Consider the following 18,381-nt stretch of genomic DNA (forward strand, 5'->3'; position numbering starts at 1 on the left):
GTAGGAAAAACTGGATTTTCCCCCCAATGAGGCAGAGGTGAGGAGATTAACTTATGAAAGGATATATTAATGAGCAGAGAGAAGTTAATTAATTGAGGCAGTGAATGCCTGGGATAGAAATGAATTTGGTTCATTAAATAAAACATTTTCTTTCTATGCAGACAAAGTAATTGGAGTTGATTGGTATCTGCTGACGTTTGGTTTCAGGACCCTCCATGGATACCAAATCTGTGGATGTGCAGGTCCCTTTATATACAATGGTGTTATAAAATGGGTGTCCCTTATATAAAATGGCAAAATCAAGGTTTGCTTTTTTGAATGTTTTTTAAATAACTTGCAAGCTGTGGATGGTTGAATCCATGGAGGCAGAATCTGTAGCTGTGGAAGGCCAACTGTATAAGGAACTTGTAGCAACTGCACATGTGCACACAAACACATACATGCCCACACTTACACTTGACAATTTCCTGAGGCTTACCCAACCATTTACCCAGGCCTCACCCTTCATACCCTTCCACATAAAAACATCAGACTGCCAACAAAATGTGTGTGTGAAGTAATATGCTCAAGGGGAAAAAACCTAATAAAACCACACACAACTGAAATTGAAGATGGTTATTAACAGCAACTTTCTCCATTCCTCCTACACTGTCATTCACTCTTCCAACATTGCTAGAAAATTTGAGCAGCCTGGCTCAACCCAGTATTATTGGGCATGCTTCTGAATTAATTTCCTCCCAGAAAGCTACAAGAAGAAAAGTTTAACTGTGTGATAAATTAAGTTGCCAAATGAAATGGATTGGCAATCAGTGATAGGCTGTCAGATCAATTTCAACTTTAAATTCCTCCTTCCCTCTCACCTGTTCATTAAGCTCCAGATTCATGGCAACTTCAGTGACTGATTATGCATTAACAAGATGTTCATGTGGGGAGGTGCAGCTCCGTTAGTCAACAGACTATACTAACACCTTCATTTAAGCATAATTCATGGCTAATATATTCAGTTCACAATTCCAATATATAAACACCTGACCTCTACCTTGAAGTTTAATTTTTGGCTTGACAAGGATGTGATGCTTCATAATATTAAGATGCTGCAAAGCAAACCATAAACTCTCTGAAGGTCAAAAGAAGCCATGGGAAAAGTCAGCCACTAAAACTTTCTGTCCTGTATAAAATAATATTATGGCACTTTTATTTTTTTCAAACGGCAGTGTTTTTATCATCCTGGTCCTCCTTTTCTTTTACATCTTTGAATAAAGAAGTTTAAAATTGTTTTTTCCAGCAAAAGTTTAAGCTGCAACCTTATTTACAAAGAACTGGAAGTAAATTGCATTCAACACTGTGGAATATATTTACAAGTAGACATGTGTAAAATTATATTGTCAGACTATCAATGGAAAACACTTAATTTGTTACGCATAACAAAATTTCAACAGCATCCTTAAAATCTGATACCACTACTACTGTATTTTTATTTTAAGATGACAACTGGATCACCATCAGGAAAGCAAATTAAAAGTTACATTATTCCTTTCAAGTGATCTATCGGCCACAAAGCCTCATTTCTTGCAAATGCCGCTGTCCAACTAGTGATTTATCTTCATTATCTCAGTACACTGACGCAGGGGCCAGCAAGGAAGGAAGATTCAAACTGCTGCATTCCGCTCCCAGACTCAGAGATGAGAAAGTTTATATGGGTACCATCAAGCAAGAGGTATAAAATGTTACTGCTCTGTTTTTAAGCATGACCTCCCACTAAGGAAGAATAGTCCAAGGAAAACATGTTGATTCTAGAATGAGATTTATATACCTTTCAACTGCTTGAAATGCCTCTTCTTTGATACTTAAGATCGCTTCTTGAGAAAGCAACAAGGATAATTCTAGGACAGCATCTTTTATCTGCCTGATATTGAGTTCCTATGGATAAGTGTCATGGCCAGCCAAGATGAGCTCTCGGAGGATGAGGAGGAGGATGAGCCTCCTCCAGAGCAAGGGCTGATTGAGGCTACGCCAGGTGTTAGTTCTGCTCTGCCAGGTCCCAGCTGTGCTTCCCCAGCCCCAGAGCAGGAGGTCCAACCAGGTCCTAGTGCTGAGGAAAGGCCTTCTATGGTGCCACAGCCTAGTGGTGATTCGGGAGATGAGGCATGCCTGCAAGTGCCTTCTTATCAAGAGAGAAGAGCTGAGAGTGCTTGCAGGCGCAGATCCAGGAGGATTGCAGAAAGACAATTAGCAAACCAGCCTCAGGTGGCTCGAGGGAGAGCTTCCCTGATTTAAGTGGGAGAGAGGCTTGAGTTTGTTGCATGAGCCCTTGGTGTGATTGCTGTTGCTCTAGCTCCTGACATCTTGTTACCTTGCTACCTTGTTATCTTGACCTCGGACCGGACCTCTGTTATCTCTTGGCTATTGTGACCTTGGACTGTTTTGACCACGCTGCTTTCTGGCTTCCTGACTTCGGCTCGTCTTTCGATATGCTTGACTTTCTGGAACCCTGACATCGGCTTGCTTCCTCAGCCTGCTCTTAGACTGCTTCTTCACAAGGTTTGTTTTGCTTGCACATGTTGGTTGAAGGCTTGGTTATCAGCACAAGTCAGAGATTGCTGGCAGCAATCCCGGACAATAGGTAAGAAAAATACAGGGAAAGTAGCAAAAGGCAGGCCTTACCCAACTGCTCTAAGAGACATCAAGTCCACAGGCCTTGTGTGATCTTTGTGCGAGTCTGATACAAGCAACCAAATAAAATAGTTTAACACTCTGGCCAGGATCCAAAGAGATCCATGTGTAGATACAATGGGCTTGAGTACTGTCAGTTCTCCAGCACTTCCCACTTTAGCTGGATCCCCTGGTTCTGCTCTGCAAAGCCCCTCTCCTAACACCCACCACAAGCTTTTTGTGGAGAGGGGGCGGCCAGCAGAAAGAAGGGAGACCAGGAAAGCCCCAATGTATTTGTGCAACACAATACACAGCCCTTGAGATCCTGGCCTTCAGCTACTGATAGGATGATAGTAGGCAATGCAGTGGGGAGGGGGACTGCCAGACAAGGCAAAGTCATGCATGGCCCTAAAAAGATGTAGGGTATCAAAGTACAAACTTACGAGATCATGTTTTTGCTTTGTTTTCATCCACTGATAAAACATAATGAACTGTATTATTTTACTTTGCAAGTTCTGGATAAATTTGAATCCACTTGTTCATGTACAAAACCCTCACGAGTCAGAGGGCCTTGGGTCATCATCAGTTATTCACAGCACAGGATGCCTGGTGGGTGATAGCAAGATACAGAGATGAAGACAGGTGCAATTTTGTTATACCACTATGACTGCTACAGGGTTTGATGAAACCATGTATTTATTTCAAGGCACACACACACACACACACCTCTCTCTCTGTCTCTCAGAATGCAGGGAAAATACTGACATGGATTCTTGAAAGACAAGAAACATTCTCCTTGCCAAGAGTCAGTTGAGAATATTAAAATATAAAGACAGATAACAATTATAAGGAATTATTATAGGGAATTACATTATCTGTATAAACATTCACTTTCTCCGAACTAATTTCTGGCAACTATTGCTAAGCTCTGAAATAAACTGGCAAGGTGCATTTCCTTTACTTTTGAAAGTAAAGGAAAAATATTGTTAAAATGTTACTTGATCAGAACCATTTTCGGGTATTGCCATCTCCCTGGCTTTCAGGCGTCTTCCTCTCCTTCCTCATATGCTCTTCTCCTAGAATATCCTCATTTTACTTTACACAGTAATGATAAAGCACTCTTCACCATTGACTATGCTGGGAACAGCAGTCTAACAATAGTCTAACAACATTTGGAGAGCCACATGTTTTCAACCATTGCTTTATAATTTCCAAGTTCATCTAATTAGCATTATGCTAGCCTGGCATTGTGCAGATGCATGAAGTCATGATGTCAAGTGAATTTACAAAGTTTAGTTTGGTTAGTTCCACGCTAGCAGAGGCATCTGATTTAGTCCAGAGTTAACACAGAGACTGAAAGAGAGGTGGTAGGTGATGCCCATGTAAACAGAAAGGGGAAAATGTAGGCAACATTATGTCTTTACAAGATCACCATAAAAGTGAAGCAGCAAAGCTGAAGCATTCCATGACCTTCACCCCATCCCTGATATAAAAATTAATTTCCATAGCAAACTGTGATATGACTCAATCAAGTACAGTTTATTCTAGAAGCTCACAGCCTCAAATACACAGTTTGCTAGGTATCATAGAACCAATGCCATAATTTTTGGTTTGCATTCACAAAATTGAGTGTGTTCTGTGATGTCTCACAAAAAGGCATAAAACCTACCAAATCTTTAATAGCCACAGAATACAGCATACTGAAAATCCCATTTTTATTAAAGAGCAAAAGAGTAGAGTCCTAGCCCTTGAGGCTACAAAAAAAAAGGCTCAGAACTGCCAGAAGTGTCACTAACAGAAGGAATAACCTTTTTCGTCACATTCCTGATAGCGTGAAACTTTTCTTTATGAATACCTTTTATTATTATTATTATTATTATTCTCGTGTACATTTTTAAAAAGGCTTTTTTGAACTTAAAGAACATCTGAGGTTCAAATCCAAGTCTTTTTTTAGACCTCAAGAGAAAGAGAGATAAGAACTTTTTCGGAAAATATTGCAAGAGACATACATTTTTGTCAACATTTACATACATTTGTGACAAGACGTATTGGATGAGACATATGTATATTTGAAAAGAGAAAATAAAAAATGGTAACATCAACTCACAACTTGGAACGCTACCTTAAAAATCCTTCCTCTTGGGTGGAGAAAGAGTTCACCTCAATATAAGGTGATATTCATGACAGAACTCAGCCACACTGAAATTTCTTTGCCTTCTTGTCACAAAACAGCACTCTGATGATGCCTAACAAAACCTCAAGCAGTAGACGGTACAATAGGGCTTCCAGGAGCAGGGGGAGGCCAGCACTTCAGGACCATATATTGCCCATGACACTTTCCCAATACCAACAGGAACACAATAAATTAAGCTTACTAACAAAATACATGTACATTGGCTTCATTCGCATTGGCTTCATTCATGCCAAAAGGGGGCTTCCTTCAATGGAATAGGAAAGGAGAACAATTCTCCTTCATGCCTGAAGCCTCCTACACATCCTAAAGATCTGGGGTGCAGGTAAGAGGGACTTTAGAGCAGATTTTTTGGAGGATGTGCCCTAAAGGCACCAGATCCCCTCTGATCTTGGAAGCTAAACAGGGTCAGCCCTGATTAGTACTTATGTGGGAAATGTCAACAAATATCAGGTGCTGTAGGCTATATTTCAGAGGAAGGAATTGGCAAAACCATTTCTTAGTATTTCCTGCCTAAGAAAACCCTATGAAATTCATGGGAGTGCCATAAGAAACACCTTGAAGACACAGACACACACACATGAGAACTGCAAAGGTGAGAAGAGGAGGGCATCCTTTTGCATAATGCAGAAATTTGCTGACAACTCGTGTAATAATCAGAAACTCTGGATTTTCTTGGCACTTAATTTGTAGTTTTAGTAACATCCAATGCATGGAGTTCTGCATATTCCTCTTCCTCTATCCTGGAGATTATCCAGATATGTTTTGCTGCATATTCAAATGTTTAAACATTAAGATGACAGACCAAGTATTTTTAAACCTTACCAGCATTAACTATGGCATCAATCTCGAGCACCGTGATATCACCTCTGTAGAGAGAGACTTTCTCACTCAGACATTTCTGTACTGATACGGCTTCCTTAGTGTTTTCTTCTGCTAAAAGAAAAAAGAAAAAGAAAGGAACAGGTTTAATCCATGCATACTAACACACACATATATAGACTATGTATGGAATACAAACCACAGCTAACCATACTGGATTCTTGTATTCCTAGTGTTAGTTTAATACCATAAATATTAAAACCCTGTAGCAACCAGACATGAATGATTAAAGTACATGGAGACTGTGATACATCACTGCTAAGCAATTATCAATTGCAACAATGAATGAGTGCTATGCAACTATCTGTTTTAAATAGTGGCATGCACATAAAGCAGGATTACACCAACCCACCTAACCTAGGGGCTGGCAACTGCCAGGGGTTGGGGAGGTCTGAATTGTCCCCTGGGGAAGACCTTAAAATGCCGCAATTTTCTGTGATGGCTCCAACTCTAATATACATGTGTGTTTGTGTGTGTGTTTATATTTAATGTAATATAATTTAATATATTTAATAGCCCACAAATGCTCCCCAATGCACTCTAGGGTTATGAGGGCATTTATTTTTTATTTTCCCCCGGGCAATTTTAGGTGCAGGAAAGACCCTTTTTTCGACTGTCAACTTCCAGGTCACTCCCTGTCAAGAAAATGACCACCTTGGGGTCTGAAACAGCCTGTGGAAAATAAAAACAGAGCAAAATTTCCCTGATACTACCAGGGGTCATTTGGGAGCATTTTGCCAGAGATGAATTTTTTTAAAGGGAGATCCTGGGAGCAGCATGTAGTTCAGAGGACGTATTGTCCACACCACTCTTCTGCTGCCTGAAGCCCTTCAAATGACTTGAACTAATTCCCATCCATTGCCATCAGTCCCCATAGCTTATCACCAGTGGTAAGGTGATGGTATGGTTTATAAGCCAAAACATGTGAAAGCCATCAGAATGGGGAAGGCTGGTCTACTGGATTACTAGAAACTCTGAGTTGTAGTAGAGGTGGCATATCACAATCAGATCTCCTATGCTCACCTGACTCCCATCCCCACAAACAGTAAAAGAACCTAACGGAGGGGGAGCAAATGAGATTTGGCTCAATTTGGGGAAAAGTAACTTTATTTTTAACATTTATTTTGGGCAAGAATATACCTACTTCTATCAGATATAAATGTCTGTGCTACAAAAATTATCTTGTTGTTATAAATTATGATCTTGATTCTCTAGCCCTGCATTAAGGCATTACATAGTTCATATTCCTTGTTTCCAGGATGCACACACAGGTATGTTGTCTTCCTCTAGATGGAGGTTAGGAACCACAAGAGCTGTTGCCATGGCTATGCTAGACAAATGTCACTATAGACAACAAGCTATAGACTTGAAGCAGGAAGATGGATATTCCAATCCTCATGCCTTTAATGAACATTGATAACTATAAACCTGTTTTGACTGCAGACTAGCTTCAGAATGAACACAGATGGGAAGAAAATCTGTTTTGCTGAAGGGGGATGGGAACCACTGCCTGCCACTTCCTAAAGCAATGCACCTGTATACCAGAATAACATACAACTGCAAATATTGGCCATTTTTCCAGCATCGTATTCATTTCACAAATAATATTATTTCGGTGTTCCATATCCTCAAGCCAAAAGACATTTTTTTCTGAAAAACAAGATTCTTCACTTGCACTGAACACCCATGGACTCCGGAAATTTGGTCTCCAACTCTTAAAGCACTATGGCTCAAAGCATTGCAATCCAGTACCAAAGTTGGCAAAGTCCCCCACAGCAATGCTCCTTCTCCCTTTACACACAATTTAAGTATCTCAGTTTAGACATTTAGGCATGACAGAGTGGGTTAATTTTTACCAACAGAGTTCTAACACGTACCATTTATTATTACTTTCTCAGGACAGTTGCAAGGGAAGTACTTAAGTACAATTTTGTGAATGGTGCGTTTCCCCAACAGTTGTCACAGACTGCGTGAGAAATAAGGAGCACATGACAGAGGGAAGACTGCCAAGTAGTTGGCAGTGGAGCATACAGGAGGAGCTGCCATGGCTGCTGCATCACTTGCGCTCTTCTAGCTAAACAGAGCTACTACTGACCAAGCAAATTCAGTTTGACCCATAGTCGCTTACAATACAGATAAGAAGCCTTCAACACCAGCTTCCCAAAGCCTCACCAAGCATGATAAGGAATTGTGGAAACTGTAGTCTAAAACATCTGGAGGACCTAATGTTCCTGTCCTTGGCCCACAAGAAGCTGGGCTCCCTATGCCAGCCACCTTCATGTGACTTGAGGACTAAACTGTCAACAAGGATGGTGCAGTCAGATAGTTGACATCATGGCTTTAGATAGCAATATGCCCTGTCTAGATTCTTTTCCCCATCCAACTTCCCATATCCTCACAAGCTTCACATCTTGACTCCAGTTCAGTCCATGTTGTTTTAAAGTTATCACTTCTGCCAGCACTGCAGTCCCTAGTCAGACATTTGGCAAGAGCAGGGGGCTGAGAAAACAATCTAGGATTTACAGAACTGCCAAGTGGAAACAATTTTACCCCACAAAATTGTGTGTCAGTATTGCCAAGACTAAAAGCGTTTCCTCTTTGGGAAAAAAGACTCCCCAAAGGAACCAGTTTCATTTGCTAGGGGAAACATGACACTAGTCTTTCAACATGCTTCTCTGGTTTTAAAAGCTATGCAAACATAATGCTCACCACAATCCTGGTTAAATGATCATGATCATGGTTAAATGATCACGAGTAGAGTTCACATTACCTTTCCACGGCACTTCTGTCATCATGCACAAATCCTCCCCAAATATCTCAGTCTGATTAAGGGCAACATCAAAATTATAGTTAGCCATTGCCCTATTCTAGCATTGTCTATGTGAATTATACAAACATGTGAAGAAGGGCACCTGGGGAAGTTCCCCAACTATTTGAAATTTTAGAAAATCAAGGTTCCAGACTTCATTGGAAGCCTCCAGAGATAGAACTGATGACAGAAAGCTAGCACACACTCCCTTCTTGCATATTTATTTGATCTACAACAGATAACACCCAGGCAGGGTTAATGCTAACTAGCAGTGGCACTGAACTATTATACCGATGATCTTTAATATCTGTATAATAACAAAAACACTGTTGTTGTCACAATTAGGGTCAATGAAACTTGTATGCCAAAAGTGTGGAGAAGACTCAGTCATTAGACTTTAGCTTGCTGCACAAGTTCCAAGTGTAAGTGGAATGGGCAATGTCTCATTCTGCTAAGTGGCTTTGCAAAGTAAATTGGTGTGTATAAATCACAAGTACCCCTACAGTTCTTCAATAAATTCAAAAATATGATGTTTCTTCTTGTTGTATGGCTTCAAATTGTCCCAATGTCTGGCAATCCTAAGGTGAACCTATCATGAAGTTTTCTGGGAAAGTTTCTTCAGAGGGGCTTTTCTGTTGCCATTTCCTGAGGCTGAGAGAGTGTGACTTGTGTGATATATTTGCTTGAGCATTTGACTATGAGCTTCAAATTCTAGTTTGGCCATGTAAACTCACTGGGTGACCTTGGGCAATTGGCTCTCTAAAATATGATGTAATGATGTTTTTAAAAATGAAAAAATGATGTAGTGATAGTCAAAATACATTGACTGAAATTGGGTTTAATGTGCTAAAATGCAAATCCTTGCCTCACTCTTCACTCTATTGTTACATTCCTATTTTGAATTCCCAACCTTTTGCCTAAAAGTGGGCAAGGGTGTATGTATCCTACTGCACACAATGGTTGGATGCTCTTGTGCTCTTCTTTAATTAAATATACCCAACGACATAAAGCACTTTTTAAAAAACTGGTGAGAAGACCCGTTTAGATGTCTTCTAATGCACGGTTCCCCAGCCTGGTACACTCCAGAAGTTTTAGGCTGCAACTCTTGGCATATTTAATGATAGCACATATTGACGGGGCTATTGAGAAACTGAAATCCCAAAGAGTGAGTGAGTGTGAAGTTAGAAAAGGTGGCTGTAATTTTTGAAGTTAGTTGAAAGACAACCTGTTAAGGAAGTCATTGCTGCTTCAACAAATATGGGTTATAACATTTTACAAACCAGGTTTTTAGGTAAACCTCAGAATTTATTCAGAAACTGGTTTTCTAAGATCACTGTTCTCAAAATCACCAAAAGTTGTGACCTAAAAAAGCAACTTTTGCAAGTTATAAAGCAATGGTGAAGTTCTTTTCAAGATGTTGAACTGCACTCCCATGAACTCTAGCCACCACAGCCAATGTTGAGGGATGACAGGAGCTTCAGACTTCAGATCTTCCAGAGGACTACATGCTCCCCATACTTACTATTAAAGACTTCAAGACAAAAATGGATAGCCAATGGGGATAAATACACAATGTCCTTGGCTACCAAGTTGCACTTGGCTGCTCCTAGTCTTCCGGTTATTGAAGCAGAGTAATAAAGCCCCCTGATTTGATACACAAGCATGCCCTACCTCACAGGGTTGTTTGTGTGTACACAGTATGGCAAGAGAAAGACACTGAACCTATTTAATGGGGGGATGAATATAGTAAGTCCTTGAATTTTAATGCTGCCATTACTAAATGCCTGTTTTCTTCAAAGAAAACTCAATGATTTATTAGCTCCACTTATAACCACCACCCCTATTCTAATTTTTATGTAATGCAGTGCTTCAGTTCTGACACTTTATACATACAAACAAGCCTGATAGGTAGAAAGAGTGATGGCCCAAGTGGAATTAGTTTCAGGGTTCAGTGCTGATTTGAACCCGGTTCTCATGTGTAGTGTAGTGGTCAGTGTCGGGCTGGCACTTGGGAGATCCACATTCTCTACATAATGAGCCAAGAAAGTGACTGGGGACATTGTGACTGCTGTTGTGTTGTACTGAGAACTTCACACTAGAATTGTCTGTTGAAAGGCAGCAGGACAGATAGTCAACCTTTTGGGAAAGACAAAGCATTGATTGAAAGATTGATTGACACTTTACTTTGGACATCAGCCAGCAAAGAGAAATTACAAAATATCACCATAGATTTAAGAATAAAAATCAAAGTAAAGATACAGCACTACATGAAACAAATAATGGTTCTTAAAAAGTAAAAAACGATCTATAGCACAAAGTACAAATGAGATGAAATAGACTGCATTAGAATATTATGAGAACCTCTATGAGACATTCAGACATTATCTGTCAATGACCTGCAACAAACAATGGCAGCTGCACAAAGGTTAGCTATTTTTGCTATAACTATGGGATTCTGGTCAGATAAAAGATGCAATGTATAGAAATCATCAGATCTGCCAGGAATTTTTTGTGAGATTGATATAGTAAGTATTAATTGAATATTGCAATAAAAGAAGCAAAAAGTCAATAAAACATGGCTGGCTGTTCCGACTACACCTCCTTCAAGAATGACAAGCCAAAATGAGAACACTGCATGTCATTCCTTGTCTCCTGTTACAAACTATGAATAGAAGAGTACTCAAGCCATGGGGTTTGAAGAGGCTTGCAAAAGTAATCAACACACACTTCCACTAAACCATGCCTTCTCCCAAAATGAGGCTACCAAACACCAAAAGCCCTGCAAGAAAATAGGTTTAATAATAATATAATAATAATATGTTTTATTTGTATACCGCTTTTCCTACGATCAAAGCGGTTTACAGCATACATATGCATATACAACAAAGCAAGTAACAAATTAAAAAAAAACTCTGCTTCTCTCCCCTCAAGATGGAGGCCAGGGGAGGGCTCTTCAACTTGGCAGGCAGAGGCCTGTTGTTTCTTGCCTGCTTCTCTCCCCTCAAGATGGAGGCCAGGGGAGGGCTCTTCAACTTGGCAGGCAGAGGCCTGTTGTTTCTTGCCTGCTTCTCTCCCCTCAAGATGGAGGTCAATAATGGTTAAATGGTTCTTGCAGACTACATCCTACCTTTCTAGGCACTGACAAAAATGCCTGAGGTATATAGTGGTGGGGGAAAGTAAGAAAAAGGTCTCCCAAATAAACTTCTCTCTATTGCAATATGAATAAATTTCAGAAAGCACACTATACACCAGCTTTGTTCAGTAAATGGCGCTATTGAGTAACCATGCGCTGCACACACAGGCATGTCACACTGGCCACAACATATAAAGCTAGGTAGCTCACACTATACACTGGTGAAGATTTTGTTTCACTGGTCACACAGTGCGCAGGAAGCTTGGTTGCCTGTGTAACTTAACAACCATTGTGAAATGTAGTGATTTCAAAGTCCTGGGATCCTTGTCAAACAGCTGGTTGTCACTTATCAGTGGATTATCAGTAATGCTTTATAACTTGTAATGACAAATCCATGTGAACACAACTACAGCGAATGTCCTGTAGTTTTGAAGGGACAACGTTTTTCAGCCCCTCGTATGAAGCATGATGTACGAAGTTCTACTATGGCAGCAGAGTTCCCAGAGGTTCCAAGGGAATAGCTGTCCATGTTGCTAAGTTTGAATTTATTTCTACTGTCATCCTTGCACACTTCCAATTGGCTCAAGATTACGCTGCTGTTTGCAGAATCAAAAGACTATCATGGTTATGCTTTAAACTGCAGCACTGTGTCTTGAGATACAAGAAATATACTGTAAAAGGATATGTATGATGCATTCTTGGTTCTTGAAAGACCACTGTTGTACACATAAAAATGTATCCTTTAATTCATTTGGCCTTTAGTATGAATTGGGCTGCTTCTCTCACCAGACGTCTTGATAAAACTCAGGACTCTCAATCTTGTCAGCAACCTGTCCACTGTTTTAAACAAGAACAGGCAAGCAGGCAGGTAAACAAGTAAATAATTAAATTTTAAAATGTATTTTAAACGTATTATAAGTTTGCACAAGCCCAAACTGTTCTGCTGCACCACTAGAGGGAGCCTTTAGCCAGAAAATGATAAAGCCTTTGGAAACAAAAATGCTTTTTAATTTTATACATCTAAATTTATTACAGTTCTTTCCTATAGTACAGAAAACAATATATACAATATACCGATTTCTACAAATGTACATTCTGAGATAAATTCAAGTACAGTTTTTAATCACGGAACTACTGTTTGCATATCTTTCTAAATGCTGCGAGAAAGTTTGGGGATTGTGGTGAAAAGAAAATAAACAGGTCTTCCAAACAAAATTCTCCCCTACTTCAATGTGAATAAAATGCATAAAGCAAATTATTCACCAGCTTTAGAAGGGTCCCACTGGCTACAATCAACAGAGCTAAGCAAGTTCCCATCACACACTGAAGAAAGCAGAATATAACTTTTCATTCCCTTGGTCACATATAGCAGAGGAACCTTGAGCACCCTGGTAATTTTATAACCATTGTGCAAATGTAGTGATTCCAAAGTCCTGGAAAGAACTGTTTTTCATCTATTAGCAGGTCATCAGCAATGCTGTATCATATGCTGTGACAAATCCATGTGAACACACCTATAGGGATTTTCTACCCTTCCCATGAGACAGAAATATCAGTACATACCAGGCTCTTAAAAAAAAAAAAAATACAAGGGAGTGGACTTATCCTGGCTCATCCAACCCTATTCCTCTGATCATCATTCCAGGATGATTTATTACCCTACACAAGAGGCTACTGATGTCTGCATTAAAAAAAAGCATGCTAATATTGTAACAAGATGGAAAATGGAACCATTTCATAGGGGGGAACCGGTTCTTACTAATATATGTGTATGAATCGATGGACTCTGTGTGTGTGTGTGCGTGTGCGTGTATAAAATTATATATCTGAGAAGTTTAATTATGTCATGCCACCATATAAAGAACAGCAGATGTAAAAGTTCTTTGCCCTGTCTTTTAGCACACTTGCTCAAATTAAGTGGGGATTTGTATTTCCAGAAAAGGTAAAGTGATTTTTTTTAAGAGATTAGGTGGAAAATATTTCTAAAATCCAGAAGTGGAGCATAAAACCAAGCTTGTTTCTCTCTCTCTCTCTCTCTCTCTCTCTCTCTCTCTCTCTCTCACGCACACACACATTGGGGCAGAGGGGACTGCGGGAGGGAAAGCAAAGAAAATTAACATGGACTGATAAAAGTCTGAGCTCATCTGGTGTGGTTATTCTTACTATTAAGTGATCAGAAATCTGAATCAAAGGAAAACGTAGTGGGCAAAGTTAAGAAGGAAGGAATTAGGGGAGGAGGAAACAATCACATTACTGTCATCAGTGTCAAAATAGAATCAACACATTTTATGTATTTCCCCAGTCTACAGAGTAAAGGAACCACATCCAACTTTTCTTATTTTATTTCTGGACTTTTTGCAGAATGAAAGCAATCCTAATGATATCCAGAATGCAGCCTGTATTGATTGGGACAAGGTTGTGTTGTGTGGACTCTAAATAAGAACCTGCAAAGACTCATGTATTAACAACTTCTCAAAATGCAATAGTTCACCTGTCTGATTTTCCCTATGTTATTATCCTAAAAGAAACACATTGGCAGGTAGCATTGTTATTTCTAATGCACTATACCTACACTCCGGTCCCACTGCACACACAGCAGTCTTCTCTCACAATGTTGGATGAAACCCAATGGATCGTAAGAGCGAAGTCAGATTTTCTTTCCTTATACAAAAATGTATACATTAGCTCTCTTTTCTGTCAATTATTTTTTTTAAAATGCCTGATAGATTATTTGTAAATAAGAGAAACATGTTAAGATGCCTTTCTGGGTAATGAAAGGCTGTGGGAGTAGTTTCCAATCTTTATTTTTATTTAAGTTGTTTTCATGTTGTTGTAAGATATTCTGAAAGTTCTTTGTACTGAAGAGCTGATATCCCACAATTATAGCAAACAACATTATCTTCAACTAACAATCATGTAGGAATGGAGAGATTTACTTCTAGAACTAAGAATATCAGAATTAAAAAAAAACATTTTCAAGATGTTGGCCTCAAATGATAAAACTGCTGAGCCATTAAAAGAGCAGACTGATAGTCAACAGCCATGCACAAGACACAGTAGAGCAAAAGCAAGCACTTTCAAGGGGAGAGGAATACACAGGCCTGAACCATGTAGCTCTAGTGGCTAGCTAGAGGAATTTCACATTTAGGCAGTTACTACAGACAATATACAAACCAATTCAAATTTCTCTCATTCTACTTATTAGCAATTTAATTTGAATTACCTTAAAGTTTTGGATGCAAGTGAAGCATGACAACGGAGCTTAACAATTATCCTACATCAAGCACGCTGTGGTATTATAGTTGCATAAAAACAGGTAAGAACAATTTCCCTGTTTGTTCAGTGAAACAAATCCACTGAAAAGACACTGGAATGACTCTGCTGAAAGAGATAATAGCAATCTGTTGTCACATACTGAGATGTATCAGGCAAGAACATGGTCAACAGTAGAAAGGCATTTGGGCCCAAAATATCTGAGAAGCATATTGTGGGGTGGGATGCGGGGAGTTATTAAATTATGGCATTCGAAAAAATATTTTGGAAAAACAAGTACTTTGTTTGGTAAATTAGGACATTCTGTGAAATGCTATGAAAAGGTTTTATATGTTGCTGCTCTCCCAAGGAAGATCAAATCATACGAAAATCTATCACAACATGTTAGGGTAAGTGGGGTTTTTTGTAGGCCTGTTGCTGACTTTACCCATCCTCTTGGCCAACGTGATCCCATTGTGGGTCCATTTCTTCTTCGTCTGGACCATGCTACTGATTGCTTATTTAAAATATCTTCATTATCAGTATGAAGGCAGTATACAGTGCAAAAAAAAACAGAGAAACACAAGATGGTAGCAAGTAACTTTAAGAAGAGACCAGCATTGCCACACTTAAATGTGTAATGTATTAAAATGCCTGTTTCAATTAAAATGCTTTTACCTGCCACCTAAAATTATAACACTGCTACCAGCTGCCATCCTCTTAAGGCTGTCACAGAAAAATGCTTGAACTGGGAAAAGGGAATGTACACAGCAGAGGCAAATTATTTTTTTCCTCCTAGCATCAAGCTAGAATTTTTCTCCCCACTCATAGGAACTCCAGCTGCTGAAGGACACCTACTAGACCAAGATCAGAGAGCAGGGGGAAATTCAACAACTCAGTCACAGCAATAGCATGGTGGCATCAGCAACAGATGAATACAGAGACCACTGGATGTGAAAAGATTGGAAAATAAGCAGTAACAGTGGGAGGAGAGAAGTTGGCACCACAGAAGAATGGAGAGTGGAAGTGGATTTTGGCATTATTTACTACTTGGCATATAAAATATACTACACTAGGAAGGTGTAAAATAATTGTTTTGTTGCACAAATATTAAGCAAGCAAACATGTTAAATGAATTAGATATTCACCTCCTGGGTCAATACTTGATAGGAGGACTTTTAGAAGCAATAACATCAGCTTTCCCATTTGCTTAGACATGCTCTCTAACAAACTCTGGGGTCTTCAGAAACAAGTAACCTTAATTTGGAACTATACAGAAAACTCCACTCAACTACTTCCATGAATTTATATTGCAATCCGCCTTGAATCCTACTATGGGAGAAAGACATGGTATAAATCCTTGAAATAAAGAAGCAGCAGTTGCACCAGAGTTTGTTTAGATGTGCACCACAGAGAGGATGAGTACTTATGCTACGAATACCAATTTGTTTACTTAACATTTGTGCTACTGTATAGCATGGTGTAGTGGTTTGAGTGTTGGATTATGACTCTGGAGACCGGTTTCAAATCCCTGGTGCAGCCATGGAAACCTTGGGCAAGTCACATTCTCTCAGTCTCTGAGGATGGCAAGAACAACCCCCTCTAAAAACACTTGCCAAGAAAACCCCATTATAGGATTGCCTTAGGGTGGCCATAAGTCAGAAATGACTTGGAAGCATACAACAACCACAAATATATGTATTTATGAAACAATTATATTACTTTTTCTTATTAATAATATTTATTATTTGTCATTAATAAAAATTAACAATTGGTTATTTGTGTTTATATTTCTTATTTATTATTAAAAGTCAAAGCAGTTTACAATAGTTAAAACCACTGAAATACAATAAAATCAATTAATAAAATAACAATAAAGCAATACAAGCTTTCATTAAAGCCACAAAGAGTGATCAGGACCTCAACTCAGAGGTGGGGGGCAATGTTTTTTCCCCCAACCTTCCACAAACCAGTGTGTCCTATTGTATTGCACTCTAAGGTCCTCGGGGAAGAATCTACTTCAGCCAATAAAATCTAGGCTAAGTTCAGTCACCCAGAGGGCCTTTTCCATCGCAGCTCCGAAGCTATGGAATGACCTGCCGAAGGAGATCCGTGACATTTCTACTCTTACAGCCTTTAAGAAGGCTCTTAAGACGGATCTCTTCCGGCAGGCCTTCCCTACCTAGTTCTACTCCCCATTTACTGTGACTTATGTCACTCTGTCCACCAATTCTTCTCTTAAATTTAATGAGAAGAATTAAATTAAAATTAATTAAAATAAAATCCTTGCCTCAAGAAGAAGAGCCCTCCCTCCATGACATCATCATCAGACCTGGGAGGGAGTGAAAAAGAGAGGCCCAACTTCCATCAGGCCTAACTGTGAATGTACTCACTTTGTCCTCTTTAATTTTATTGTATTTTATTTATTTATTGTATTTTATTTTCTTTATTTTTACTGTTGTAACCCGCCTGGATTCCTTGTGATTGGGCGGGCTATAAATAAATCATTATTATTATTATTATTATTATTATTATTATTATTATTATTATTATTATTATTATTATTGGAAACATTATCACATCACACGTCTGGTTGCCATTTCCCCCAAAGCCCAGTCCCCAAATAAGGCTTGGGTGAGTCTTGGAGAAGACAAAAGGCAAGCAACTGTATTTGAATAGGATGGGTGACACCTGGCACAGATATAGGATGGGTGACACCTGGCTGAATGAAACTACGTGTGAAAGGGATCTAGGAGTCCAAGTAGACCACAAGTTGAACATGAGTGAACAGTGTGATGCGGCAGCTAAAAAGGCCAATGCTATTTTAGGCTGCATCAATAGAAGTATAGTGTCTAGATCAAGAGAAGTAATAGTGCCACTGTATTCTGCTCTGGTCAGGCCCCACCTAGAATATTGTGTCCAGTTCTGGGCGCCACAATTCAGAAAGGACATTGAGAAACTGGAGCGTGTCCAAAGGAGGGCGACAAAAATGGTGAAAGGTCTGGAAACCATGCCCTATGAGGAACGACTTAGGGAGCTGGGGATGTTTAGCCTGGAGAAAAGAAGGTTAAGAGGTGATATGATCGCCCTGTTTAAATATTTGAAGGGATGTCATATTGAAGAGGGAGCAAGCTTGTTTTCTGCTGCTCCAGAGAACAGGACCCGGAACAATGGATGCAAGCTGCAGGAAAAGAGATTCCACCTGAACATGAGGAGGAACTTCCTGACAGTTAGGGCTGTTCGACAATGGAATGCACTCCCTCGGAGGGTGATAGAGTCTCCTTCCTTGGAGGTCTTTAAACAGAGGCTGGATGGCCATCTGTCAGGGATGCTTTGATTTGGATTTCCTGCATGGCAGGGGGTTGGACTGGATGGCCCTAGTGGTCTCTTCCAACTCTATGATTCTATGATTCTATGAATGGCTTTTGTTAGACAAGTATTCAAAAACCCTGTCATCTTTCT

At 39.5% G+C, this 18,381-nt stretch overlaps 1 protein-coding gene across 1 annotated transcript in view; it reads right to left on the minus strand.

The window, feature by feature from the left end:
• MACROD2 (mono-ADP ribosylhydrolase 2) overlaps positions 1–18,381 on the minus strand; it is a 1,190,526-nt gene that overhangs the window by 1,157,437 nt on the left and 14,708 nt on the right. The window contains exon 3 of the mRNA XM_042468449.1: positions 5,669–5,776. Within this exon, the coding sequence (XP_042324383.1) occupies positions 5,669–5,776 (108 nt within the window). The remainder of the gene's footprint in view (positions 1–5,668; positions 5,777–18,381) is intronic.

This window comes from Sceloporus undulatus, chromosome 1 (genome assembly GCF_019175285.1).
Source record: "Sceloporus undulatus isolate JIND9_A2432 ecotype Alabama chromosome 1, SceUnd_v1.1, whole genome shotgun sequence".
NCBI lineage: Eukaryota > Metazoa > Chordata > Lepidosauria > Squamata > Phrynosomatidae > Sceloporus > Sceloporus undulatus.